At 45.4% G+C, this 27,899-nt stretch overlaps 1 protein-coding gene across 2 annotated transcripts; it reads left to right on the top strand.

The window, feature by feature from the left end:
- The first annotated feature begins 64 nt into the window (after positions 1 to 64).
- LOC130579216 (alpha-2-macroglobulin-like protein 1) lies at positions 65 to 27,899 on the top strand. 2 transcript variants are annotated; one of them, XR_008965963.1, is made up of 37 exons: positions 65 to 275; positions 900 to 1,083; positions 2,274 to 2,324; positions 2,659 to 2,803; positions 3,420 to 3,472; positions 3,782 to 3,802; positions 4,341 to 4,500; positions 5,085 to 5,169; positions 5,558 to 5,669; positions 6,901 to 7,009; positions 7,550 to 7,659; positions 8,397 to 8,561; positions 8,852 to 9,079; positions 9,931 to 9,994; positions 10,435 to 10,580; positions 11,159 to 11,305; positions 12,516 to 12,689; positions 13,721 to 13,826; positions 14,379 to 14,487; positions 14,582 to 14,807; positions 15,035 to 15,161; positions 15,275 to 15,396; positions 15,571 to 15,622; positions 15,925 to 16,008; positions 16,588 to 16,764; positions 17,981 to 18,062; positions 18,157 to 18,313; positions 18,955 to 19,029; positions 19,756 to 19,909; positions 20,672 to 20,853; positions 21,266 to 21,481; positions 22,700 to 22,821; positions 23,571 to 23,661; positions 24,296 to 24,364; positions 24,618 to 24,720; positions 25,870 to 25,968; positions 26,327 to 27,899. XR_008965963.1 is itself a non-coding variant. In XM_057375849.1 (37 exons), exons 1-37 carry the CDS (start codon positions 211 to 213, stop codon positions 26,350 to 26,352), a joined length of 4,341 nt encoding a protein of 1,446 aa, XP_057231832.1. In that variant the 5' UTR covers positions 65 to 210; the 3' UTR covers positions 26,353 to 27,881. The 2 variants fall into 2 exon arrangements, 1 of the variants encoding a protein (XP_057231832.1); XM_057375849.1 differs by having other exon boundaries at positions 25,870 to 25,911; positions 26,327 to 27,881.

Genomic DNA, 27,899 nt, shown 5'->3' on the forward strand with positions numbered 1-27,899 from the left:
TTTACACTGCTGTTGGTTGGAGCAAGTAAATATTAGCTGATGTCATTAGCCTGGAAAAGATATTATCTCCATATATGAGCTCCCCTACTCTTTGAACCTAGGAGCATTTGAGGGGGGTATTTAGGATTGCTCCAACCCACCAGTACCTGCAGTTCTCTCCTCCAGTGTCAGCTTGTCGGATCTTGTCAGCTGTCTGTCCCGGCCCATGCAATGGGAGCACCACTGCTCCTCCTTGCCCTGACCCTATTCCCAGTGGCAGCAGCAAGCCTGGAACCGTGAGAATCTCTCCTTTTGATTTCGGGGGGCTTGGTGGAAGGGCCTGTTGTTGAAGGGTGGTGCTGAGGTGCTGCACTCTTTGGCATCCCAGAGATGGATGGTGGGGCCTGGCTCCCAGGGAGGCTGAGCWGCAGCAGCTCCTGCAGAGTCTTGTTGGAGCTCTGGACATGGAGCACACTGCAGGGGCAGCCCCAGTGCAGCCACTGCACTGCTCACACAACAAAGCCACAGGAGCCACAGGAGTTTGGCCCCTGCTCATTCTGTGCTGGTGAGGGTGAAATCTGGTGTGAGAGCTGAAGCCTTATGCCTCAGCCACTGAGTCTTCAGCTTCATTCCTCACACAGCCTTAGCTCTGTGTGCTTGCAGCTGGAGCCTTGTGCATTGGGCAGCTGTGTCCTGGCTGGTGGCACGGTGGTGACAGAGATATTGGGAGTTCTCAAGCTCCACACTGGGCGTGGTCCTCCTTTCTGGTTTGGAAAGGAGCTGTGCTAAACTTCCTTTACTGTAGTCCCCCAGATATTTCTCACCCTTGCTCTGCCTCATCATGAAAGCAGCAGAGATGGATTCTGGTCTGTCCAGCTCAGCCTCTGAATTGTTTTTGAACATGTTTTGCTCTCTTCTAGTCACTATATGGTGGTGTTCCCTGCTGTCATTCAGCAGTCCCACGAGGAGAAGCTCTACATTCACTTCAGCTCCCTAACTGAGGCCATCCATCTGACTGTCACCTTGCAGACAAAAACCCAGAATCACACCCTGGTGGAGCAGGATGTAGAGAAGCCGGGCACCTTTCAGTGCATCACCTTCCAGGTGAGTGCAGATGTAGCTACTGATTCGACAGTAGATGCTTTCTCCTTCACACAAGAGCACAGCACTTCTCTGGGAAYACTCTCCTTTTCCTTGCCATAGGTTCAAAGCAGGTTAAGTACATTTCCCTACCAGTGCCAGGCAAAATGCAACAGTGTCCTGTAGTCTAGSAAAGAAGGGAATCTTTCCTGTGTAGAAAAAAATCTGCTCTTTTGATCTGTATCAGCGCATTTCATCCTATGCAAAGCCTGGTGCTAAACATTTACTTACAGATTAATCAGTGTTTTGTCCCTAAATATGCTTGTACATCACAGCAAAAGCCMATGCATTGGGAATACATTCTTTTCATTCTTGTTTCCTCAGGAGCCTGCCCCTTCAGCTCCAAGAGGACCATTCTGCTCTAAAGCTGCATCTGCATTACCAGCWGTAGCTGCACTCTGCATAGACACTGAGCTTGCTTTAATGTAGCTGTCATGAACAATGAACTGAATTTCACTGAGGCAGTCAGGATATTTCTGGAGTGGCTTGAGTTCCTGTCATTGCTAACTGCTCTAGTTAGCTTTTCTAGACACACTGACCACAGAATCTTCAGTCACATTTTTGGAGAGCCATGGAGATGTGTCTGGTGCTGAGGCTCTACAAACTGCCCCTGTCTTCCTCAGCACTGCACAGTCACTGTGCCTATGCCCTAATTGTTCTGCAGACTCAGCAGAACTCAAGGAGGGGTTGTAGTCACRTTTGGTTTTTACATCAACATGACAATGATTAACTATGAGTTCGGTGCCAGCCCTTAGGAGAGAGCAAGTCCTGGTTCTGGAAAGCCAAGGAAGTCTGCTGTTGGCAAAAAATAAAAACCACCAAAAATCCTTCTCCTGGTGAGYTCAGTCCTTCTGATGCTGAGATGTCCTGTGTTTGCCTGATCAGTATCTCACCTCCCATTACTGCAGACCTGACTTTCCCATGGTTTTACTTGGTCCCATAAAACCTTCACATTTAAGTGGGAGAATCACAGTTCACTCAAGTTCATGAACAAGAGAAAGGCAGTGACTGCTTCTCCCTAGAATCACAAGTGGGTTACACAGARGAAGTTGGACTCTGAGGATTTTTTAACAGTGAGATGACATCTTATATCTGGGATAAGATACAAAGTCTCTGATGAATTTTTTTCCATTTCTTTGTGTCAATAAACCTAGGTGCCAGACCTCATGTTAATTCCCAAGAACACAGATGATCCCATGTCACAGGTAAAATGGGTCTCCTGTCTGCCTCTCCTCTTGCAAATTAGAGGGCTTCAGCCCCTTCTATGCCTGAACCACGTTAATGTTGGAGATGCAGGGTGGGAAAGATTGTAAAGAGCAAAAAGAAATGTGGAAAGAGGCAAACATGACAAGCAGTAATGCAGAGAAAAGGGAATGAAGAAGCTGGACCGCAAAAAGAAGACTGTGACTAGGGAGAGACCTAAATAACAGTAGATGAAAGAAGGAGTGGGACATTGGAGATTTTGGAAGGACAAGTGCCTCTGGTTCTCTTTCAAGCCCTTTGCAGTCTGAGATAATTTGTTTTCTTTTAACMTGACAGCCAGAGGAGGTGGTTTTTCTGCATGTCTTGATCCACAGTGGAGACAACGTACTCCTTGAGGGTCAGAAGAAAGTTCTGGTCAAGCCCCAGAAGAATATAATTCTGATAGAGACAGACAAGGGCTTATACAAACCTGGAGAAACAGGTAAGGCAAGAAGGCAGCATATGGAAACGGGGAGGGAAGGATCAAGGTAGCAGCCACACCTGGAGGGAAGATCTCACCAAGTATAGCAAGTTAAGGTTGTAGGAGCTGGAAGAAAGCAGATCTCTATTTTCCAATGTTTCTGGAAACTGTCTGAGGCAGGATGTTCCCCTCCAAGGTGTGCTACACCAGTTCCCAGCCTGTTGCTCCTGGGTGTTGTTTTGGTGTCATATCTCTAGCAAAACCAAAAGGAAAACCAGAACTCTCCAGGACATTGGACAGCCTTGATGGCTGTTGTTCATATATGAGCAAAGCCTAGAGTGACAGTTCCAAGCTGTAGAATTATGGAGAGTCCCCACAGCCTTCACAGTATGAATGGAATGCAGACAGACCCCACTACAGGTAAAGGCAGTGGGTTTCTATAGCCCAGAGCTGTACATAATCCTCCCAAAGTCCTCTGGGGTGGGAGATGCTGGGAAGGGCTGTTTGGGAAAAGACCTGAGTAACTCTGATGTAAACAAAGCGACGTGAATACTGTAACACAGAAAAGGGGAAGCAGGTTTGTGCAAAGACATGTTACAGCCAGAATGCTTTACTATGCTTTTCTTTATACCTACAGTGAAATTTCGAATTGTGAACCTTGATGAGAACCTTAAGGTCATTAAAAATGAGGTGAGTATCAGCTTGTGCATTTCTAGAAGTAGGAGCTTCAGCATGAGATACATTAAAAGGCTCATGAAAGAAACATCTCTCTTCATGCCTGTTAAACCATAAGAACAAAGAGGAAATGGGTCATCCACTGGTCCCTTGGAGAAAGACCAGTGTAAGCTGGCACAGAGGGAAGAGGAGACATACTGTGGGGTCTTGAGGGGGCAGAACTTTCTGATAGGACCCATGATAGGCAGAGTTCTTTATCCTGGTTTATGTGGATGCTGTTTTGCTCTGTACAAAACTGAGATTGTGTTTCTCTTGTTTTTACAGTATTCCCAGATATGGCTGCAGGTAAGTGATAAAGAAGTGACCAAAGGGATATGTCTGTCTCTTCTGCTGTGATCTTTCATTCCTAGAGCTGTGCCACAATTTCATAAGATTGTGGTTATAGTTCAAGTTCAGCTGAAGGGTTATCCAAAATTATCCAAATGGTCAGCCCGAGTTCTTCATTCAAACCAGCACCTCTGTGAGGCACACAGCTCAGCTAGAGGCAGGGCAGCAGTGAACCTTTGCCCAACACCCTGTGCAGAGCCCAGAACACAGGGACAAGCACTCAGTAGATGCAGCACAGCTACTTCTCCTTCCCATGGTGTTATGGTGTCCCCACTTCCCAGCAGCTTTACTGTACTTGGCAGCCTTTGTAATTCCAAAGTTTACTAAAATAATACTGGAGGAAAGTGAAGGATCCTCTCCTGGTGATCTGGAATCCTCTTTACTGGGCCAAGGGTAAGCCCTTGTATTGCCTGCTTGTGCCTGAGTATGGCTGGACCTGCCAGGTACATGTGCTTCCAGCGTGACTTGGTGGCCCTGGATGTCCTTTCCGAAACAGGATCCTGAACACAACCGCATTGCTGAGTGGCTGAATGTGAAGGCAAATCAGGGCATCGTGGATCTGTCCTTCCCCCTGGCACCCGAAGCATCCCTTGGGAAATACACCATCTCAGTGCAGCAAGACATGGCTGAGAAAACCTTCAGTGTTGAGGAATATGGTGAGACTTGAACATCAGAGGGAAGGGAAGAGCGGTGTGGATAGCTGGAGGAGAGAGCAGGGGGATGCAGCCATGTTCATCACTCCTTCTGCCTTGGGAAGGACAGAGTGGGGACAAGGATGGGTGGGTCTGTGTGCGCACCTCACATGGGGCTGGAGGTTCTGCAGCTATGTAAGGTACAAAAGAGAGGCTGTGTGCTGACATCTCATTCTAYCTGCATCTGGGCCCTAAGAGGAGCCCTTTTCGCTGCTCACTGTCACCATTTTCTAGGCTYGGTTTGCTATCCACTCCAGTCAGCTACTGTAATAGGAAGTGGGATCATGTTTTGGTCCCCTTAATTTGTGTTGAAAGACCAAGCCCTGTGCTATTTAAGTCTTTCAGCCTGACTGAGCTGCAGTAGAAAGCAGTCCCATGTGCAATTGTAGCAGGAAATACAGGATGGTGTCTGAAGGGAGTGACCCTATTGCAGCACGGGGATGTGTCCTCTCCTCATTTGYACTGCAGCTATAACAGAACTGGCTGTCATTGCCCATACTCATCCATACTGTCCATTGCTTTTTCCTCTATTCTTATCTTCCATACAGTGCTGAAAAAATTTGAGATAACAATTAATCACCCTCCATATATCGCTGCAGAGGATGAAGAGTTTCAGCTGGAGGTCTGTGGCAAGTGAGTACATGATACTGTTGTGACCTCTGCCCTTTGACTCCACCATCACCTCCACATTGCTCATAGACAAGAAGTGGTCTCCCACTTGTCAGTATGATCTTTCTGCGTGATCCTGTGTCTTGGCAGACAGATCACTCTCTGAAACAGGCTTCTTCTCACTCCTGGCCCCTTACTGTGAGGCTGAAGGACACTAAAGATGCTGGGTGTAGTGGGTGGAGAGGGATGCAAAATTATTTTAAAGGATGAGCCAAAGTTCCTGAGTAAAAAAGGCACAAAGCAAAGCTCTCCAGGCTCCACTTCCCCTGCTGAGGATGGCAGGTACCCCAGATCAGTATTTCTGCTGACAGTCAGCTGACATTTTGGTGAATGTTTCTCTCCTTTGACATAGGTATACCTATGGGAAGCCTGTTCAAGGGAAAACAGAAGTTACTGTTACAACAATCTCCAAGGCCATGGAAGGCAATTTCACAAGTTCTGCGATGAAGAAGCACAAGAGCTGGGTAGGTAAACAAATAGGAGAGTGAAAAGTGTCATGTGCTGGAAATGTGTTTCTATCCCCTTACCCTGCCTCAGGGTACCACAGATGGGCACCAAACTGTTCAGTCTGGTGTCTTCCCAGTTGCTGGACATGATCAGACCATCAATTCCTCTTCCTGTAACCCTGCTCTAGCTGCCCATACCTGACTCTGTGCTTCAGGAGAAGGTGTAAGCTGTGGGAAGTAGTGGTGCCTTTCCAAGGGTCTGTATCATACTGTATGCAATCAGATCACCCCATCAGGTGGGCCTGTGACCWGTGACCCTGTGACCACTCGCAGCAATGAGCAGGCTGTCAGAGCATCCCATGGGCTGTGGATCTGTGCCCTGTTTCTTGCTTTATCCGTGCACAATGGGTCATCTTAAGCTTGCTAGTGTCTGGTCTGAAATTACGCTCATTTCTGGTTGCGCTTCCTTCTCATCTGTGTCCATTATATATTTGTGATTAGGCTTCACATTTGTTTTTTTCCCACGGATTTCAGATGCAGCTCTTTTGGCCTGAGAGCCACAGGAAAATATTTCTAAATGTCAGATCAGCCTGCAAGAGCCAGAATATAAAAATCTAGCTGGATCTCTGCATCTTTTAAAATGCACTCCAGCTGGAATGCTGTACAGTCTTAGCTGTGCAAAACACCAGCTGAATGCCAGCTCCACATGGCATGTGAGAGGCCCTGAAAGGTTCTGAAGAGCACTTCACAGGCGTGGCTAGAAACACTGGCTGTACCCAGGCTCTGCCCCAATGCTTGGCAAAGCTATTGCCATCTGTGCCTGGCAGAATGCCCGTGTATAATATGGCCATGTCACAGGACTGGTCATGTCTGGAAAGCCACACTGTCAGCCTTTATTCATCAGAGCCACAGCATTTCAGGGAGACCTTTAGCTCACATAATGAAACTCATGCTCTCTCAGCTACAGGATTTGGGCTGAATCCAGTCTCCTGAGTTTGTCTGTGACATAATTAACCCTTATGTGATTTGCCTTCAGTACTCTTATTTTGCCACTTTTTTTGGTGACTGTTTAATCCAAACATAYTGATTTTCATTTCTGCCCAAGGTATCCATGATGGGTTTCTGATGTTACCATTTGTAAGCTTTTCTCTGTTGCATAAATATTTGGAAATACTTCTTTAGGATTGCTTGGCCAGATTGTCTTCCTCCACACCACGCTCTTTCTCTCTGTTCTCCTCTCTCTCTGCAGACAAATAGTGATGGCTGTGTTACTTCCACAGTGAAGACAGAAACTCTGGAACTAAATGAAGCTGACGCATTTGTAATTGCAGTAGGAAAAATAGTGGAAAATGGAACAGGTACTGGAAAATATGTGGAGCATTCATTTCTTCACAGGCAACTCTTTTGGTTTTGGTCGTTCTGTGGCAGTAGAATTCCTTCTGAAAAACTAATTTGAGAGTTCACAAATCTTCTGTTGTGGTAATAGCCTCTATTCTAGTACCTCTTCCATCTGTTTTCACCAGATTTCCTAATCCTCTCCACCACTCACCTTCTTTAGCAGGTGGGTAATTTTTTAGTGATTGCCTGGACACCAAGGGTGTTCCTCAGCCAGTTGCAAAGTGCTGGATTCTTTATAATTAAACAGTCATCTAGTTTCCCTTTATCTTCAACAAACATAAACAAATAAACATATCAATAAACACCTATAGGGTGCAAGGCATAATGTCATGAATCAGGAAGCCCAGAAAGCTTGAGGGAATCATATCCTAGAAGAATGTATTTTCTCCTCTGTATTTAGAGCTTGGAGATGTTGTAGGTAGTGTTGAAGCGCCTTTTTGTCTTCTGCTTCCCTAAGAGAACTGCTTAGGATTCAACAGTTTTTTCATCTCCCCACCTAGGAGCACATTCTGTGGAAAAAGCTCTGATTCCTGTTGCAACGGTAACGAAAGCTCTAGAGTTTGTCAACCTCCACCCATTCTACAAACGTGGGATGCCATACACAGGGAAGGTAACACACATGGACCCTTCTCTGCTGAGAATGCCTCACAGATAGAACTTTTGTAGGTAGAAAGCAACAGTCTTCAGGAAAGTAAATGACACTCTGCCAACACCCAGCAACTAGGAGTGTAGTCTCCTTTTTCTCCCCATCCTAACATGGTATATTTCCTGGACTGGAATTCTGGGGCCAGCTGCAGTTTCTGGAGGCTTCCCCAGGAGTAGTTCCTGAAGCTAGTCTGTGCATATGGGATGGGGGTGGCGTCAGCAGGCACATAACATTCCCTTTGGACAGATGCTCGTGGTAACTCGGCAGAAATCTCTAAAGCCTTGCATRTCTGTTCACTGACTCGGGTCCCCTGGGTGATGCTAGGACATGTCCTGGGGCTGGAAATGCTTTCCCTAACCCCAGCTGTGAGGGCAAGGAATAGCAAGAGTTCAGGTGTTGGAGTCAAATACCTTTCTSATCATCAAAGATCCTGCAGCGTTGTCCAAGAAGCAGCTCAGGATCTGCGCAATTCACGTTTTCCCCCAATAAAGGTGTCTTGTTTGCCTGTATTACCATTTTTTTCCAGTCCTGAACAGTTTCAAATTGCTGGGCTTGTGTATTTATTGGACTGTTATTTGGATCCTTCCAATTGGTCTGAAAGTGAGAAGGGCTGAGAGAGCCCAGTGATAGAAGCAATTAAGCACTGTCAGTGTCTCAGAGTCTGGTACAACAGGCTATTAACTTCCTCTCTTTCCTTACAGATATTCTGCCACAGTGCAGATTTTCCCCTCAGAAATGAAACAATTTATCTGATAGTTGACGTCAATGATGAGGAGACACAGCTTTCACTCCTCTCAGATGAGAATGGGGAAGCTCACTTCACACTGGATACCACCAGCTGGAACAGCACGTTGGTTTCTCTAAGGGTGAGTATCAGCCACTGAAAATCTTTTGTCTGGTGTAGGGTGTGTCCCAGGAAAAGATAACGGAGGAAAGATAACATTGTGGTCAAATCTACTCGGCTTAGATTTTTGTTAAAACTTTGTGAAAGAAAGTCTCATAAGAGATTTTAAAATGACATTTCAACAAATTGTTATTTTAAGCATCCAGATGTGCAGTGTGCCATCAGCTCAGGTGATGACAGAGTTTCAGCAGGGGTACAAGTTCCTCACCTGATACTAATTGTATTGCCACCTTGTGTTTATGTGCTGGGAAGGGAACCTACAACCCTCCAACTGACGAGAGCCCATCTTCTGTGGAAAGTGAAACAGAGGGCAGCTTCCACTGGCTGAAACCTTTCTACTCTGAGAGCAACAGCTTCCTTGAGATCAAGGCCAAGGATGATGTGATGTCCTGTAATCAAGAGCAGGAAGTGCAGGTGGATTATATCCTTTCCCAGGATAAACTCAGCTCTGCAGAAGACCACATTGATTTCTACTACTTGGTGAGCACAGAAGACAGCTGATTCTCAGGGCAAGGTTATGCTTGCTGGCATTTAACCCTTTTCCCAGAGCACAGAGATACTCAGAGGAAAGGTTAAGCTACTCCTAGAGTCAGTTTGTGTTTGTTCTGCCCAAACCTTCACCTGCTTTCCAGTTCCTGGCCCTGCTCCTAGTYCCCAGCATTGCTTTGTTATCCATGTCTTGCCTTAAGCCTGGCTGACAGATGCCTGCCATTTTCCCTATTTTCTCTTACATGGATGGCAGTGGAGGGCTAGCCCAAATTCTGCCCAGAAGGTGTGTCCCAGATGTCCATCTGTGTCTGGGGCAATCTGTCTGAGAGCTAAGAGGCAACCTCTGGGGCAGCTGACAGCCCCCTGCCTGTATCTTTGCAGGGAAAAGCTTGAAAGGCCCCTGCACAATACTTCGATGCACACCAGAGGTTTGTAACAATGTTTTAATGAAGTCAGCTTTYAAGGAAGTGATTCAAAGCAAGGGTGTGACTACAGCCTAGCTGAGAGGTTATGAGTGTCTTGTTTACTGAATGGGTCTCATTCAAACAATCAAAAAGTATGGCATCCTAATAATGCAAAGTTCTGAGTTCTCTGGGCCTTAAGAGCAGTGCCCCTGGCTTTGCAAGCAGCCACACCTTCTCACTGCCTAACCAACACGTCTCAAGTCCTATCCAGCTATACTATCATCATCTCTGCTGCAGAGCTCTGGAAATCATGTCCTGCCAGAGGAACTTCTGGGGCAACATCTGTCAGATGTCATCCTCTCTTCTTGTGTTCTTTTCACACTCTCTTCGTGCTCTCAGAATTCAGACCCTTGAATGGTGCTTCTCTTTGTTCTTCAGGTGATAGCAAAGGGCAAGATCCTTTTCAGCAAAGAGAAGAAGGTGCCAATTACCCAGCATGAGAGTGAGTAAAACCATGAGAAGTTAAGTTCCTCATAACCTCAGAAAACTGAGTGCTCTCCAKTGACTCTGTCTGCAGGTGTTGTTCTTATCCACAGGTGGGAAATACTGAACTGAGCTCGTATTGGTGGTCCACCTCCTAAGAACAACACAATCTCCTCTCAATTCAGTGTCTTTCTAGGCAGCTGTCTTCCTTCTTCCTAGTCTAATTGATCTGATAGCCAATCTCATGACTTTGCTGCTAACTTGTACCTTTGGAGAAGATGTGAGTCAAAGAAATGGCTGATATGTTTGGTTTGCTATTAATTGGTGACATTGTCTGTGTGGGGTGTTCTTACCTGCAGGTAGAAATTAAGTCTCCTCTTTTGCTTTTTAATGTGTGTCCCATCACACCGGTGAGCTGATTGGATTGGATGTTGTTCCTCTCTTCCTTACCTTGTGCAGATCTGCAGGGCTCCTTCACTCTGACTCTGCCTGTCAGCAATGATTTCCTGCCGGATATCAAGCTCCTGGTGTATGCAGTCTTCTCGGATGGAGAGGTGGTGGCTGATGTGGAGCAGTTTGAACTAGAAACGTGCTTTAAGCATAAGGTGAGCAGAAATCACACAAGGGGTGTCACAGCATCATTCATGTGCTCTGGTCTGCTGGGGTTCCTGGTCCTGCTTTATCCTTATCCAAATGGAGTAAGCTGGATATACATAAAACTGGATGCCCTGTATTTCTGGATGGGAAACAACACAGGCAACCTCCCTCTCCCTGAATTCCTAGACCTGCTCTGCACAACGCCAACAGGCAAGCTGTGCTCAAGGAGTAAACCGGGCTTCCTTGAGGTCTGTTTTCTCCCCCCATACCCCATTATTAACTTGGGAACACCCTGTCCCTCATAAGCTCCATAACACAGAAGAGAAGTCTGTCTGCTCAGCTCCCTCGATCAGAGGGTGGTGAATGTGTGGTGGTAGAGGAATTCTGGACTTTGTGCACTGAAGCCTCTTTAACCTTGGATTTTCAAGGATTTTTTTAAGCAATGGATTTCCAGGATGGCCTGATTCAGCACCTCATCCCTCTTCCCTACCTTATTTGAAATCCTTGCCTCTGCTACCCAGACATATAAGAGTCACAGGGTCTCACTCTCCAATGCTGAGCCCCCAGACCCTGTCTTCTCTTGCAGGTGGCACTCGAATTCTCACACAAGGAGGAAGTGCCGGGATCGAAAGTCAGACTGAACCTCAAGGCTGCTCCAGGGTCCTTGTGCTCTGTGCGAGCTGTTGACAAGAGCGTCCTCCTGGAGAAGAACCACACCCTCACAGCAGACAAGGTGAATGCAGCCTGCTGTGTCCCGCCCCCTGATGTCTGCCTCCCTTCTGTCTCCATGTATGGGTGGGAGGAAGCCCATAGACATCTCATCCCAGTGTTAGATGGCTGCTCTGCCGTTCCCCTCCGTCAGCCTTTTCTGAGAAGTTATGGGTGATCACGTTCCTCATCATCAGCTCTGAGCTGTGAGCCTCTGCCAGAAGGGTGCTGGCACTGCAGGGATAGGCAGGGAGAGCTGCTTCAAGGAGATGCTGATGCTTTCTGCTTGGAGGGGGAGTGCTTAGCAGCTTTCCTCACATYCACATCTCTGCTCTACCATCTTCCACCAGTCAGTGATGTTAGGCCTTTGATAAGGAATTTAGCCCTGGCAGGGTCCTCCTATATCTCTGCCCCGACCCCTGCTGAATTATAACCATGTGTTATAGCCACAGATCAGTAGTTCTGAGCAGTTCTTTAAAGAACAGTTGCTAGAGGAGAGCACCCAGARCACACAGTGGCTGATGAAAAGTGGTCAGTATTTTGTCAGCACCCAGGTGGATTCTGAGAATCAAAAGGGTTGAAGGTGCTTGCCTTAAAGCAGTTGTGTGTTTCAGAGAAATGAATTAAAAGATTGGAGCAAAAAATACAGCAACAATTGAAAATTCTAACATAAATCCACAATGTGTACCAGAGATAATAAAACACGTATATGCCTTGTGTGAAGTTTTAAGTCGAATTATAGTAGTTCAGAGTGTTACAAAAAGGGTTCACCAMATCCAGAGGGACACACTACACCTGTTCCATAGGGCTTACAAACGGAATCTGGTGTTCCATTTCACAGGGATGCTCTCCTCGTGCAGAGCACTTGCATCATCTGCTCACAGTTATTTAAAGTAGTAATCTTTAAACATGTAGGTCAGATRTGCCAATGCCTTGTGTTTAAACTGAATCATGCATTTTTATCCTAATTTTGCACCCTAGTGTTGAAAGGCTTGAACTGTCTTGCRGACTAAAAGCTGCTTGTCTACATCCACTGCTTGGATTTATGTCCTTTAGTATATRTTATTTTATATATGYCCTTTACATTATGTTCTTTAGTGTRAGCTGGGCCAGTGCCAACTTTCTCAACTGCAAAAACTCTACAATGTGTAATGGAGGACTAAAACCCAAAAGTTTGACCCATAYACATGCTTGTGGGCCAGCTCCTTCTGAAGACCTCTGTTTTTCCATTGCAGTTGTATAATGCATTCTTTGAAGACAGCTTCACGGTTGGAGGRCGAGGCTTGCCTTACCGCTTGGAAGACTTTGAGGCATACCCGTGTCTGCCCCAGAAGCCCAGCCTCCACAAAAAGGCTCAYATGGGGGCACCGTGGTACCAAAGTGAGGCTGATGTCTATAATCTGTTGAAGGTACCTATACTTCCTCTAAACTTTTCCTGAGCTAGTGAGTTCCAATATGCTGTCCTGAATGCCTACAAGAACTTACTCTTAGGAAATTCCATAGTTACAAGTCATCTGTTCCATGTTGTTCAGTGTAGTCACACTCATTCGGTGGCTAAGGGGAAAGCTGAGTAAGCATAGTACAAACCAACCGATTAGAGAAAGAGAATGTAAAAATGAACTAATTTACTTAGGCTACCATAACTACAAAGGGGGAGTGGCAAAAACACAGCAGTAATATCTGAGCACCTCATCATATTCTGACTAATCACTACTTGGCTATTATTTTATTTACAAACTACTTTGTATTTCATTGAGAAACTACTTTGTATTTCATTGAGTCTTCTTACTTACCCTTAACACAATTTTAATATAAGGAACTCTTTCACAGTTTTGCTTTATAGCTAACCGTTGAGTAAAACAACGAAATAACTAATGTGCTAACAAGCACGATAGCCAGAGAAGTGTTAACATGTCTGCTAACTGAAATGCAGGAAGTGCTGCTTCTGGCAGAATGCTCTCTAAAAAATCTWTGCAAGTAGAAGCACCTCAAAATAGGAGAAGAGGGTGACAATACACTGAAAACAATCCAGCATGTGGTCTGAATTGCATGAGCTTCTCAGGCTCACAGAACTCTACCATACAAATACAGACTCTGCTTCCCTTCAAAAGGCATGTTACTGTGCTGTCCCTAGAGRCTTATTCCTTATTTATGTCTCATTGCTAGGGTCGGGTGTATGAAGTGCAGATCTAGTTGAAATCTACTTCTGTGAGCAGTAATAGTTGGCCCCAGCATTCTTCAGATGCTGGTTTCCATTCCTCATACACTGGTCCGAGTCTCAGCCTGTAAGTTTATGCATACAGATATAAACAAGCAGCATTTAAAAGTGTTTTGCCACTGGCCACCCGCCCCCTTTTGATGCCCACAATCATGAGATACTATCAATATTCCTCGTTCTTTTTTATTTATCATCGATTTACTGTCTGTGCTGTTTTCCCAGAAAYTGCGCATGAAAATATTTACCAACACCAGAATCAAGAAACCTGTTTCCTGTGTGCGTCCAGACTTTCATAGAAAGATATATCTAAGGAAAGACAATATGCTTGGTAAGGAACAGGCTTGTCCATCTCCTTGAATGAAGGGGCTTCCCTCTCCCAGTTTTGGTCAGCCTGCAGCTGAGACAACTGACCCCCATCCTGCTGCGTTTCTGGTTTGTGTATGAGAACAACAAAGCTTGTGTCCATTTCAATGGACCTGATTTACAAGTCTCACACAGRAGCTCAAATCTCCATGCTTTCTTGGTGTCCCTGTGTTCAGTGTTTTTCATATAAAATGCAGTGTGCTCTGCCAGYGCTTTCACAGATTATTTAAAGGAATGTGCCTTCATTTTGGCATGCTGTCTCCTCCTGGATCCAGACCAAATTTGGATCTGTAAGACTGAGCCTTGGGCTAAACTCTATCCAACTCTGTCTCCCTAAAGCTGTGTTCCCTAGAGATATCCACACTGTGTCAGATTCTCATTGAAACACCAGCCCTGTCCACTCGCATTCTGTATCAGAACACATTTGTGGTTTGTGTTAGATTGCCTGTGAATGAAGAACCAGTTTCACCTGTTGCTATAGACACTGTTTTCTGAGGTATCACTTGCTTTCCACCAGGCAGCCACGCTGTCCAAGATGATTCTAAACCTCACTCTAATGACAAGAAGAAGCCAAAACCTCGGACGCTTTTCCCAGAGACCTGGATTTGGGATTTGGTCTCTGTCGGGTTGGTAACAGCCTCTGCCTTCCTTCCCCAGGGACACCCCTGGAATATTCTGACTGCTTCTAAGCAARTCCTCCTCTTCTGCTTCCTGCTCTAGGGACAACGGACAAGCATCTCTCCAAGTTGCTGTACCTGACACCATCACAGAATGGAATGCCAACACTTTCTGTGTCGCTGATATTGGCTTTGGTTTCTCGCCTATGACCTCTCTCAGGGTCTTCCAGCCTTTCTTTGTGGATGTATCACTGCCATACTCTGTGATCCAAGAAGAGACTTTCACCCTAAAAGCCACTGTCTTCAACTACCTCGAGGACTGTATGCAGGTGGGTTCCCCAAGTGAGTTCCCCAAGGGAGTTCCCCCAGTCACACAGCCTCTGTCAGAAYAAAAATTTGAGCCCAAAGGCAAGCTCTGAGCTTCTCAGGAGCTCTAGATTCTGGCATCTGGGCCATAACACAACCTCRCACTTTATGACCCAAGGTATTTGCTGCTTGATGCTGTGCCTTGGCCAGCACTATCCAAATGTGTGTTTGTACATTCATCCATGCTCAGATCCACACCACTCTCATGGAGACCCCAGAACTGAAGGTGGATGCCTGTCCAAGCTGCCAGTTCACCAGCTGCCTCTGTGCCAATGAAGCAAAAACTTTTGTGTGGAACGTGACGGCGACYAGGCTAGGTGAGGCTGGGCAGGGGGACCTGTGGCAGCTTGTGGGAGGAGGGGTGGAATTTGCCCTCATCTGCATGTCTGGACCACAAGTGCTCAGCAACGTGCCCTTGTTCTCCCTGCAGGCAGAGTGAACATCACCGTGAGCAGCGTGGCAGAAGACTCACACAGTCTGTGTGGTAACAGGATTGCTCTGACACCTTTGCAAGGAGAGAGAGACACAGTGATAAAATCTCTTCTTGTGAAGGTTGGTCACATCTCAGTGTGGAGAAACCCTGGAGACAGTGGTTTGTCCCCTGGGGCAGTAAGCATAATGTAAAGAGGAAGTTTAGCTCCTTCTTGGACATCAGACAAACTTGCTAAAGCAGGGTGACTTCCTTTCCTATGTTCCCTACCTGAACTACTCTTTCTCCATCTGCAGCCAGGGGGTGTCCTACAAGAGAAGACCCAAAATGCCTTTCTCTGTCCTGCAGGTAGGAAACAAAAATTCCTGACTGCCATCATGAGACCAGGATGAAAGGGACAGGGTCACTCAGAGATGGGGGAGAATTAATCTGAGAGCAAACATTGGTGGCACCCTCCCTRCCTGTGAGAACAACCACTATAATTTGTCCATGCAAAGCTTTTATCTCTAAAAATGTCCTGTATTGAGGGATTTGTTCACAAGTCTTCCTGTGACGCATTGTCACATCAAGCTTCACCTRGGTCTYCTTGGATGTTACCCTTGTGTGAGGYTTCTTCCACAGGATAAATTTCTGGATTCTGCCTTCCTCAGATAACACAATCTCTGAAGAGTTCTCCGTGACTCTGCCCGCAGAAGTGCTGCAGGGATCTGCCCGGGTCACGTTCTCTGTGATTGGTGAGAAAGGCTTTCCTTGCTCTTMGGGCTGTAGTGAAAAAAACTTGCACAAAGCTTTGGCCCTTCTGATGTGTTGACCCAGCCCCTCATGAGATCATCTGCAAGGGGTGTGATGTTGACCTCAGGAATGCGGGTGAAGTAATCTTTTCCGATATTTATTCCTTTCATAAAGAATGTTTCTAGATGATCCCCAAGTGTCTGGAGGAAAAGGCACAAAACAGGATATCCACTCTGACTCCTGTCACTGCCCTCTGCCTGAGTGAACTAAAGCCATTCCTGCAGATTTCCACCTATTTTGCATMTGTAAATCCTTTCCCACCTTTGTTTCTACTCAGGAATGACAGCTCCCTTTACCTTTCTTCAGAACCCCTCAAGCTTCCCTTCCTCCTCCCAGAACCATCATGCCTTCCCTTTCTGTGCTGGCCTAATGTAGGAGGGGTCACCAGAAATCTCAATCATGTCTGTTCAGTCAGGGACTGGCCCTTTTCTAGGATCTCAGCAGAGTCTCGGGAAGGCAGCAGTCCTTTCATTTCCTACTGCTCAGTGTCTGTGCTTTTCCTTTCTCCTCTCAACTGTAAGGTGACATCATGGGTCCAGCACTTCAAAATTTAGACCAGCTGCTAAGCATGCCCTTTGGCTGTGGTGAACAGAACATGGTCCAGTTTGCACCAAACATCTTCATACTCCAGTACCTGAATAAAACTAAACAACTGAACCCAGAAATTAAGGATGAAGCACTGAAATTCCTGACAACAGGTAAGCATTGTCCTTCTTTCTGTTGAAAATGAAGCTGCTATAAATCAAAAGTGTGGGGCATGGGTCTAGTGGGGAGCTGAAAGGCAGCAGTGGGAGGCACTGACAGAGCTGAGATAAAGGAAGGTATCACAGACATAAAGGAAAATGTCTCATTGAAAGAAAAGTGTTTCTGAAGAAAGCAGGTAATTGAGTGCTAAATCTGCTTTTTTGAGAAGGRTGTGGGTAATTAGTGATTTCCATTATTATGTGATGCCTGTTTGTTCACTTATCAGTCCAAAACTGACAGAAGCACCTTGTGAAAATAGGGCATCAGCTGCTGTTACATCAGCTGCTGGAATAAAGAGTGGCCTTTGGGAATAGTAGGAGTTCAGAAGCCTAGTATTTCTCCATGTTTTAGAAAACATATTTTGGGGGCATGTCAATTCTATCCAGTATAGTATGAATTTAATGCAGTGCCAGTGTCTGTGTCTCATGTGGGCTTCCCATTTCAGCCTGCCAGTCTCCTTGTCCTGCTATGCTGCAAGCTCAGCAGCCTCCCATGGACAGCATTTGACTCCTTTTCTTTTCCCCAATTTCTCTTGTACTGCAAGCATGTACTGAGAACATGTACATTTACCTGGGAGAGGGAGGCCTACCCAAGAGAATTGTGGTGGCAGTGAGGCAAGAAAAAGGCTAAGCAGTAAGGCTGTGAGGAAGGTGGAGGGAGAGCAAACAGATGCAGACAGCATTCTGTCCTCAGAGCTCAAAGGCATGGCCTTCTTACCGTACATCCCATAAAAAGTGCTTTCTTGAGTCTCAACAGGGCTAGAAGAAGTGCTGGAAAGCAAACAGGATTTCATTTGTGTCCCCTCTAGGAAAAGCCTTYCTCCTCACTCCCATGACTCCTTTTATTCACAGCAAGGCCCTTGAGGGCTCCCTGGCACATGGAGAGCCATGAGGGGGCAGAGCATGTCACCCTTGTGCCAAACAGCAGGGCAGACACCCACAGCACTCGCTCCAAACAGCTCCAGCAATGCAGAGCAGCTGCAGTGGTGCTGTGCAACTGCTTCTTGTCACACCGATGGGGTGCAGGGGGAACTGGGGGTGCTGTGCTTGTCTCAGTGGCTCCCACTGTAGCACCTGGTGAAGCCTCCTGCTGACACCATCTTCCCAAAGCAGGGATACAGTTTGAGATGCTGCAGGTCCTCACAATCAGAGTCATGTCCTGTTGTCCCAGGTTACCAGCGTCAGCTGCTCTACAAACATGATGATGGCTCCTACAGCGCCTTTGGGAAAGGTGATGAGCAGGGCAACACGTGGTGAGTGACAGAATTGCTACTGTCATCCTAAACCCATTGTCCTTGCTGATTCATCTCCTGGCTGTGACACGGATTCCTCATGCTCTGCTCACAGGCTGACAGCTTTTGTGGCCAGGTCCTTTGGCCAAGCCAGCTCTCACATTTACATCGATAAGGAGCAYGTGCGCAGCGCTCTGCTCTGGCTGCAGAAGCACCAGCTGCCCACTGGCTGCTTCCAGARTGTGGGGAAGCTCTTCAACAATGACCTGAAGGTATGGCTGCCAGACATGGGAGTGGGRGCCAGAGGAACACAATGTGAGGCACAGAGTTGCTTCCCCAGGCTTTTCCACTGTGAGCCATAGCACAAACCAACGTTCCCATGGCCTAGCACACTGAAGGCATCTTCCCAGGGCAGAATGAAAACATGGCCTAAACCAGCAGTCATTTCCTCTATGTGAGGGTTTAGGCTCTGCTAGACTTTCTTAATTCTCTCTCTAGACCAAGAATGTATAYCCTCTGAGGTGAAAAGCAGCTCCTGAAAGTTTGTTTAACATAATCTATAGCTTCTCCGTCAGATCAATTATGTGTAAACTCGCTTAACTTCTTGTATGCAAATCCTGCATCATAAAATCTTAGTTCAAGAGTACATTTGCAACATATTCAATAAAATAAATTGATTAACAGTTTGCTTCATGCCTTTCTACAAGAACGGATGTCTAGGCTGTGTTAACCACATAGCTGAGACTGCCCTTAACACCAAACTTTGATGATATTCAGCAAGTGAGCCTTGAGTGCTTTTGTGTCCAAGAACGCCTAGAAGTGTGTTGCTGTAGGCCCTCAGATGCAGTTTCAGTGGCTGTACAATGACAGGCATGGGTTTGTCCTTTTCTGATGACTGTCTGTGCGCTTGCAGGGCGGTGTGGATGATACGATCTCATTAACAGCCTACATTGCTGCTGCACTGGTGGAACTCCCTCTGGAGAGGAATGTAAGTCACACCTGAGCTCTAGCAGGGCTTGGGAGCGTGCTCCACCATTCATTCCTCCCCTGGTCAGGAGCTTCCAGGAGTACCCAGCCTGAGTGGGTGAAAGGTTCWGTCATTCCTACCTTGGTACACAATAAGCTAAATAGGAAAAATTTAACTTGGTGAGGAGTTCTTAATATAAATGGCCTGATTTGCAGGAAAGCAGAGCACTTGCTTTTCCCAGCTGATCTCAGGGGAAAGGGCTTGCAGGGAGAGGCAATAGTTGTCATTAGACTGATGAACAGAGCTAAAGGAGAAAAAAAAAGACCTTTTCAGGTATGCACTGTCCTGCCTCCCCAAATAAAAGCAATGATCTTCATGACAAGTGTAGATGGTTCTATCAAAAAAGAACTGATATYCTAGGCTTAATGGTACAGTTCTAAAAATACCATCTTATCCCTCAGGATCCAAGACCCACAGCTTGGGGGTGTGACAGTTCTAAGCTTGTGTGTTACCAGACCCTTTCCACAGCTGGATTCTTCAGTGTGTTAGCAATCCCCCACCGCAGTAATATGTCCAGCCCACCTTTGCTTTCAACCCACAGTGGAGGCTGCTTTGASCACTCCATGCTCCACAGCCCTGGGAGAGATGCTAGCACTAAAATACATCCAGRATGTGTCTGGGATAGATGCTCATGACAACAGGTTGTTTTGTCAGAGGAAATTCACTTGGTTTGGATTCCTTTTCCAGGACACTATGTTGGATAATGCCTTACATTGCCTTAAGAGTGTAACACTYGATGAGACAAGCCTTTATGTCAAGGCTTTGATGGCTTATGTCTTCACGCTGAGCAAGGACATGGAGATGAGAAAGCAGCTAATGGACCTGGTAGAGAAGGAAACTGGTAGGTTGTTGCAGTTGGGTCCTGRAGATGATGACTGTGTTTAAGGTCTGATCTCTGTAGCATTTAATTGCAGTAATCTGGGAAATTTAGCKACTCTCAAATAGGCTTTTGTGTCAGAAAACCTTAATTTATTGAAGCTATGAGCATCTCTAGTTTCCTCAGACATAGTAAACAATTCCTAATCAAAAGCAGCAGAGGTGATCCATGTTAAACTTGTGTGGTGAAAATGCTTATTTGTGTTGTGGTGCTCCTGTCATTCTTCACCAATTAATGCATAGTGCAAGAGATCTTGCCAAGGAAATTTGTTTCACCATGTCTATTCAACTGCTGGTCAGGGCTTTTACTTTAAAAATTCAAACCCTGTGACTGCTTTCACATTGCTGCCCCCTACTACCACTGCAGCAAAATATTCAACTCGACTCAGATGTATTCAGTGCTTCTGAGCTTGGACCTGAGGTGGGAGCCCAGCTCTTGCTTGAATTGCCCTTCACTGCACTGCACAGTGAGCATGCCAGCAAAGTAATTGGGTAGTCTTCCTCCTCCAGTAGCCTGACAGCAATACTCCCTCAAAGAGTGATATGTTTTTGTACAATAGGTACAACTGACTGGAAATGAGTTCTAGAGCTTTCCAACACAGGGGGTCCCATTACTCTRTGTTAGACAAATGAAGAAACAGCGAAAATGCTGAAGCTTGGAGACATAACTTTGAATATACAAAGGGATCTACAGTTCTTCTTTTTCACATATTTCTTCTCCCATCAGCACAGCTACTGACATCGCAATCYGCTGATGAAACATCTTCTTCCATGATTGAGACAGTAGCCTACATCATTCTGGCTCATGTCTCCAAACCAGACGTGTCAGCCAATGATGCCTCGGTGAGCAAGCTGGTGCACTGGCTCAGTGGACAAAGAAATGCCTTTGGAGGATTTGCTTCCACACAGGTAACAAACCAGGGAAAATCATGGGGAAAGAGGATATTGTGCCTGGAGTGATGTGCACATCTCTCATGTGCATGTCATTCTAGACCCATCCTTTGCAAGACAAAGCTATATGAGCCCTGCTTGGGAAGGGGAGTGCCATGGGGAAATTCTTCTCTGTGTAGTGTAATTGGGATTATCCAGGGCCTGGGACTGCTAAACCCAGAGCTCACCAGCTGCCCTTTCCAGGTAACAGAAATCACCCAGCTGCCTGTGACAGAGACCCTACCTCTGCGCTTGGTGGGATAGAGCCTGCCTGTGTCAGAACATGAATCAGGGCCATGAGGAGAGTGGTTCTCCCTGCAGTCCCTGAAGTAGCGTGCTGGGTCTTGTCCTGCATTTCCCCCCAGTGAAGCAACTCTCTCTCTCCCTTCAGGACACAGTTGTCAGCCTGCAGGCCCTTGCTCARTATGCAGCCCTGATTCCTCAGCAGATCAGAGATGTTAGGGTGACAGTGAAAGGCAAGGAGGCTTCTCCACTGGCATTCCATGTGCACARTAACAACAAGTTGGTCCTGCATCAGGCATCTCTCTTTGCGGACACCGGAACCTACACCGTGCAAGCGACGGGCAGCGGCTGTGTTTATGTCCAGGTGCGTATGCATAAGGAATAAAGCTCTCAGGTTTTACCACTGATTATAGAAGTGAGGTTTGGCTTTAAGGTGCTGTAACCTTGAGTTCTGAGCAGGATTTTACCTTCTAGGCACAATCGTGTCAAACTTGAAGGTACTCAGGTATACTTGTTGACATGGTTTCATAAAACCATCTCTGATATCTTCTTGGAAATGTCTCAGCTTTGCTGTCTCATGCTACAGAGCCAYGTCACTGTTAAGAGACCAGTAGATCTGAAGTCAGGAGTAATGAGAAACAAAAGGGTACCTGCTTCTATTTTGAATGTATGTTGCTAGTATCACTGCTTCAGGAGCTGGACACTGTGTGTGTTCTGACATGATATTCTTTGGGTTGTTATGTTATAYTTGAGTGATGTAGTACTAAGGTCTTCTTATTCCAGTATACCAACATAACTGGTCCATCAGGAAGGTACCTCTTATTTTTCTAGCAGTTTTGATAGTGGTCTACTTATGAGCCATCCATGAAGCAAAGAACTCAAAAATCTCCTTTGCTGGGTCACCTCTGTTCAGATGATGCCCACAAGAGAATATTGTGATGCTCACAGAGAACATGCAAGCAGTGTCTAGTCAAGAGGACACAACAATTATGGATTGTTAATGCATACAGGAGGCAACTAGAACCATAYTTCTTGGCTACACTTGCATGTAGTCAAGGAGCATAAGGCATCTGATAAGAATATATGGGGAGGCAGTCATTTACCAGGCAGGTGGAGGAAGATTGGCTTATGCTGCTCTTTGGATGAGTTTGCTCATCCGTCCTGCTGAGTTGTCTTCTTCCAATTTTTTGTTGTTTCTTAAGGGTTTGGAATTGTTTTACCAGTATTTTCCCCTTGAGACCTAGAACTGCTGTCTAACAGGATGTCAAGAGCTAACATTTGCCCTTCTTTCTCCATGTAGGGCAGTGCTTTAGCTAATGTGCTTCCTTGAACCTTAACAATAATTTTTTAATGAGACTGAATGAGGTCTTGAATCACAGATAGCTGAGTCTCCAAGATTTGGSTTGCATTTGGCAGGTGTATCTGATGCTATGTGCTAAACTGCACATCTCTGAACAGAAAGTGCATTTGGTCCAACTGTGTTAGCCATGGGCTACCAATCCATTAAAAGCTGGAGGTACAGGTACTCCTTTACTCAGGGAAACTCTGGGGMACTTCATAGAGATGTTTTCTCTCCCACCAGAACACTTTGTACTATAACATCCCACCACCAAAAACAGAAGATGTCTTTGTCCTGGATGTGGAAACAGTGCCAAGAGAATGTGATGGTGTCAGGAAAGAGTTTGACATCCATGTGTCTGTCAGGTATGAGGTCCCTTGAGGGTCTTCCTTCAGGAGAAAAAAGTGTGAACCCAGATGTGTGACTAGAACTGCATGAAAGCCTCCTGTCTGTGGATTCACAGACACAGGGATGATTCTTCTTYTCCATGGATACCAAGGAGATTTTTAACTGAGAATTAAGGCCTGGAGAAGCATGGCAGTGCACTGGCAGTGTCAGAACCACAGCAACTATCTTGGGCAGCATGGAGCAGCTCAGCAGCTTCCAGAGCACTAGCAGCTGAGGTCCCATGTCGAGGGGCACTTGGCATCCTGGGCTGAATGAGCCTGGAGGTTCATCCTCCTGTAGTGTGAACCTCTGCTGGAACTAGACAGCAGAAACCCCGTCCCTATCCATATTCCACTTGCCTGCATCTGTCTAGGGTGAGAGTCTTGATCCATATTCTCCATGCCTTACTGTCCATACTGAAAGAGAACAATACCACCATTGCCTTTCTCAACCTGTAACAGCAGAGGTCATTTCCACCTCTTGGAGAGGGCAACATGAAGCCATATTATTTCAACATTAACAATAACACATTTGCTGTACAATCTGGCTCCACACTGGGTGAGTCAATGGGGACCATTTTTTGTCCTTTTCTCCCATCTGTTAGGCATGCTGCTGAGCTTTCATATCACTGTAGGGCAGAGCAAAGTTTGTAAGGGTCCATTAGTATCTCCTAGAAATGCTGTGGTGCCTTCCATATCTAATGTGCTTCTCTCCTGACTTTCTTCAGTTATGTAGGAGACCGAGGGACGAGTAACATGGCCCTGGTGGAAGTGGAGATGCTGTCAGGGTTCATTCCTGTGCAGAGYTCTGTGAAAGAGGTGAGGCTTTCCCTTTGGCCTTCCTTGAAGATACCAAAATCTATTTTCCAGATGCAGCTCAGTCAGAAATAYCCAAATCTTTAAGAACTGTCAGAGAATGGTGACTACGAGTGCAGATATAAGAGGCTATTTCACAAGGCAACACTTGCCCAACTGGTTGTGCTGTTTTTCACRTTCATAGTGAGGATTGCATACAGAGTAAGAAGTTAGAGAGAAGATGAAAAAGTACCTAGTTAAAATTACTTGGGGTGCACTGGGACCCTTTGCAGTTACCAGTGCCATTTTTAGGGATACTCCATAAAGTGGTGTTGAATCCTACAGAGTTGTTCAATGATGTGCTCCAGTTTTCCAGGCAATAGTTAGGAAGATCCACCATAGCCTGCTACTAACCAGCTTTCCCTTTGCTACAAATGCTRAAAGTAGGAACACAACTCAAGGACACTTGTCCCAAATCTGAAAAATATTTTCTAAGGCTTGGTAGGGTCCCAACAATCTCAGTGCTGAGGAAGGCAGACCTGACTAGGCTAAGTGCTTTTGTCAACAGTGGTTCACTGACAAATACCAAATCTGGTGTGGAACAGGGAAGGCCAATAAGCTGATATTAACTAAGCTCATCTCTTGCCTTCCTATACAGCTGGAGAAGGTWCCCCTCGTGAAAAAGACAGAGATAAAACCAGACAAAATCACAATCTACTTGGAGGAGGTAAGAGGAASACCACAGGGAATTGTCCATTCAAGTAGCAGCAACTGAAATATTTGGCATTGTGACTTTGGCAGATCAGAAATACAAATCCCTAGGCTGGTTAAGCAGCCTAAACTTTTCACAAAAGAGGAAGAGGGTGGAAGAATCTGGAAAGACAGAAAAAAAAAAAAAGCTCTGATGCAGGAGTAAACTAGTATGCAGGTGATTTTGAGATGATCAGTGCATTTCTGCTCACTTYCATTCTTCTCTCCAGCTGGCTGAGAGTCCTCTGAAGCTTAACATTTCAGTGGAACAAGATGTTGAAGTGCAGAATCTGAAAGCTGCAACAGTGCATGTCTATGACTACTATAAGCCAGGTGAGATTTCACTGACATTGGCAAAGAGTAACTATTGTAGTTGCCACTCGGACATAATTCTGACTAGGGGCTTATTCCCTTAATTCCCTTATTCCAGTGCACTTCTCCCTGCAGCTTCAAGCTTGGGTTTCCTCTGTACAAAACTTCAACACTCAAGTAGCCACTTGTTTAGAAAAGTTCTTGAGACTGCCTGGCAATAGATTGTGTCTGGGGGTGTTACRTGTTCCAAATAACTGTGTTTGTTTACTTCCTCTAGCTTCAAGCTAGAATATTTCTCTGACAATTTGCCATGCCTTCTCCRGCTCCTTATCTCCCTTGAGAATACTCAGGCTTTTATGTAAAATCAGTATTACATAATGCTGCCCTGATCCACTAGAAGGCAGAATTTAGTTGTTTGCATTTCATGYAGGGTGCAATAATCCTACCATCCATTGTGTCCTGCCATCTCAGAGGATAATAGGAAAATAATTTCTTATCCTTTAAAGATCGAAATGAACTATCAGCACACTGAAGAGAGATCTTGTTGACATTTTGAGTCTCTCTGATTACTTTTTGCTCAGTATGAGACMAAACAGCAGATGGAACACTACAAATTATGTTTTTAAAATAATTTGAGAACAAAATGGAAAAACTGCTGCTGAAGATCTAGAAAGCAGAACAACATGCTGTATACTAAATTCCATTCTTGTTCCCCCTTCCACACCATGGCAAAAAGCGGAGGATACTTTTTAATTTAGCCATTACAGAGCTAAATATTGTCACCTAATATGCTCACTCTTTGCTATTCATCCTGTACACGGATTTTTGTGCTTAGTACATGAAGTTTAAAAAGTGTTATCTGGCATGAAAATACTAATTATCACTAAACAAACAAGGCTATCAGGACACACTACTGAAAGGTTTTTTATTTRTAAAAAATATCCCTGCATTAGAAGRTATCACAATGCAGAATGTGGTCTTTTATAGCTGTATGGGAAACATGCTGGGGAGACAGATTGCTGACTTGACCTGCTGTAGTCATTTCTTTGCTCACAGTCTGAAGAATGAAAAATTAAGGTAGTGGGATGGTTAAGCTACARAGGAAGAAGCTTGGCACTACCCCACCATGCAGTCGTGCAGCTGACCACCCTTTCCCTTTTGTTTCTACAGATGACTGCACGGCACGAGAGTATGCTTTCCCTTGCAGTTCAGGTTAGTGTTAACAGGCTGCCAAGGTGGGAACAGCTGGAGCAGAGCAGAGGACTGGTGGTAARCAGGCAGAGCACCCCACCTCTGCTCTGCATTTAATCCTGTCCTGTCATGTAGAACCTTCTCAGACTGCAGGTTGAAATAGGATCTACTTACTAGGTGTGGGCAGTTTCTAGCCCAGGTATTAATCTTGATGTAGACTAAGGCTTGAGCATACCATGGAAGGTTAAAATGATCTAATTTTATTGCATTTCAATACAGTTCTCACATGTACTGTTTTCATGGCATCCCCAATSTAAATAGAACTGGAAATGATAAAAAGATATTGCAACTCATCCCATAAGATCTCTCAGTCCATAGATACTGTCCTAAAAATTCATCAGGCACTTTGCCTTTTMTTTCCTCATTATTTCCACAGATCCCTCAAAGAAGGTTTCCTCCTAGTRTGGTCTGATTCTGCAACCTGAGTCTTCTGCCTCCATAAGGAAAACTTCATTGCTCTGGTTTTTCTCCCCAGCTGTGTTGGAAACACCGTATTTCCTTTGTCCTAAGTTTTTATGTGAAAACTTGTTTAATACACATTAGTTTGGGAGCAAGTAAATAAAGTATGTGGAAAGAAGGAAAGTGACCTTCTTCTGGAAAGAAGGCAGTGACTCCACAGTTGATGAAGATTTCAGGGCATGAAAAAAAGGAAAACATTTTGCACATCATGGTTACATACTTTRCATTTGGTCACCATAGTGATACAACTCTCTCCACCCCAAGTCCCATCTTTGAGCTCTCTTTTCAATTTAGTTTACACTATAGATGGTCTGCAAGCAAACTCCATGCAAAAAAAACCCCACATTTTTAACTCTGATCTGATTTACTACCTGGCCCTGTGAATCATTTTTCTGTCATAACTGAAGAGTAGGAACAGGAGAGGGAAGGATAAGGAAAAAATACTTTTCCAGTTCATACAGACAGAAAAGGACTGTACAGCAATGTCTTATGAAGGGAGGGCATGAAACCAAAATAACACTTGCTCCAAATTCACTACATGTTTAGACTCTTGAAAACACCCAGTCCCTTCTTGTCAAGACACTAACCCAAATGACTAATCCTTACCTGTGGCACTACCTAAAAAAGACAACAATTTGAGGAATTTCAGGATGCAACCCATGCAACAAGACAATAGAGTGTATGCAGACARCTCAGCAGGATATGCAGTGCCATTAGCAAAATAACACCCATAAAAGATAGGATACTAGATAAGAAAAAATGGGTTCTAGTTTTACAGAGCTGATTGCTTAAAGGAAAATTACCATGACAGTCATGCCAAAAATATGAAGTAAGTTATGAAGTCAACAAKACCATGGGCAACGGAGAAGTGAAAAAGGCTTCTAAAGAGGAGATACTTTGGGAGAAAAAAGAAGGAGATAAAGGAACAAAAAGTGAAGCAGGTAATGTGACAAGGATTGCTTGGGTTATCCCTGTGTAGCAGCCCTTTGCCTGATCAACAGAGCTTGCAAAAGGACAGTAAATCTATTTTTTCTCTGACCATTCAGAACAATTGGTCCATAAAGGGGGCAGAACCATCCCTTCCACACAGGGACAAAAGGAAAAGAAAAGTCTCACAGCAGTGCTTAGCAAGCATTTAGGGGAGGTAGAAAACCTGAGGAAYGGAGCAATTCATTCTGTGGACAGCTGACACAAAAGGACAGGGTTGAGTTCAAGGAAGCAAAAATATGAATAAACTGAGCAGCCCTCGGACCATTGTTCCCCTAGCATTGCTCCCTCCGAAGACATTGAAGGAGTCAGTAGAGACTGATGGTGCTTTGCAAAGGGAGTAAAGCAGCACCTGTTCCCTGTCCCGGTGACCTTCCTGGCAAGTCTCTTCCTCTGGATATTTGGGATGGACTGAAAGAGTTTTGGGGTCAAAGCCCTCTGATCTGGCTGAACTTCAGATAGGGAGGTTCTAAATAAAACCTGAAGCTGTAACCCAGTGTGCT

This window comes from Malurus melanocephalus, unplaced genomic scaffold (genome assembly GCF_030028575.1).
Source record: "Malurus melanocephalus ecotype Western Australia unplaced genomic scaffold, MMel_1.1 scaffold_259, whole genome shotgun sequence".
Taxonomy (NCBI): Eukaryota; Metazoa; Chordata; class Aves; order Passeriformes; family Maluridae; genus Malurus; species Malurus melanocephalus.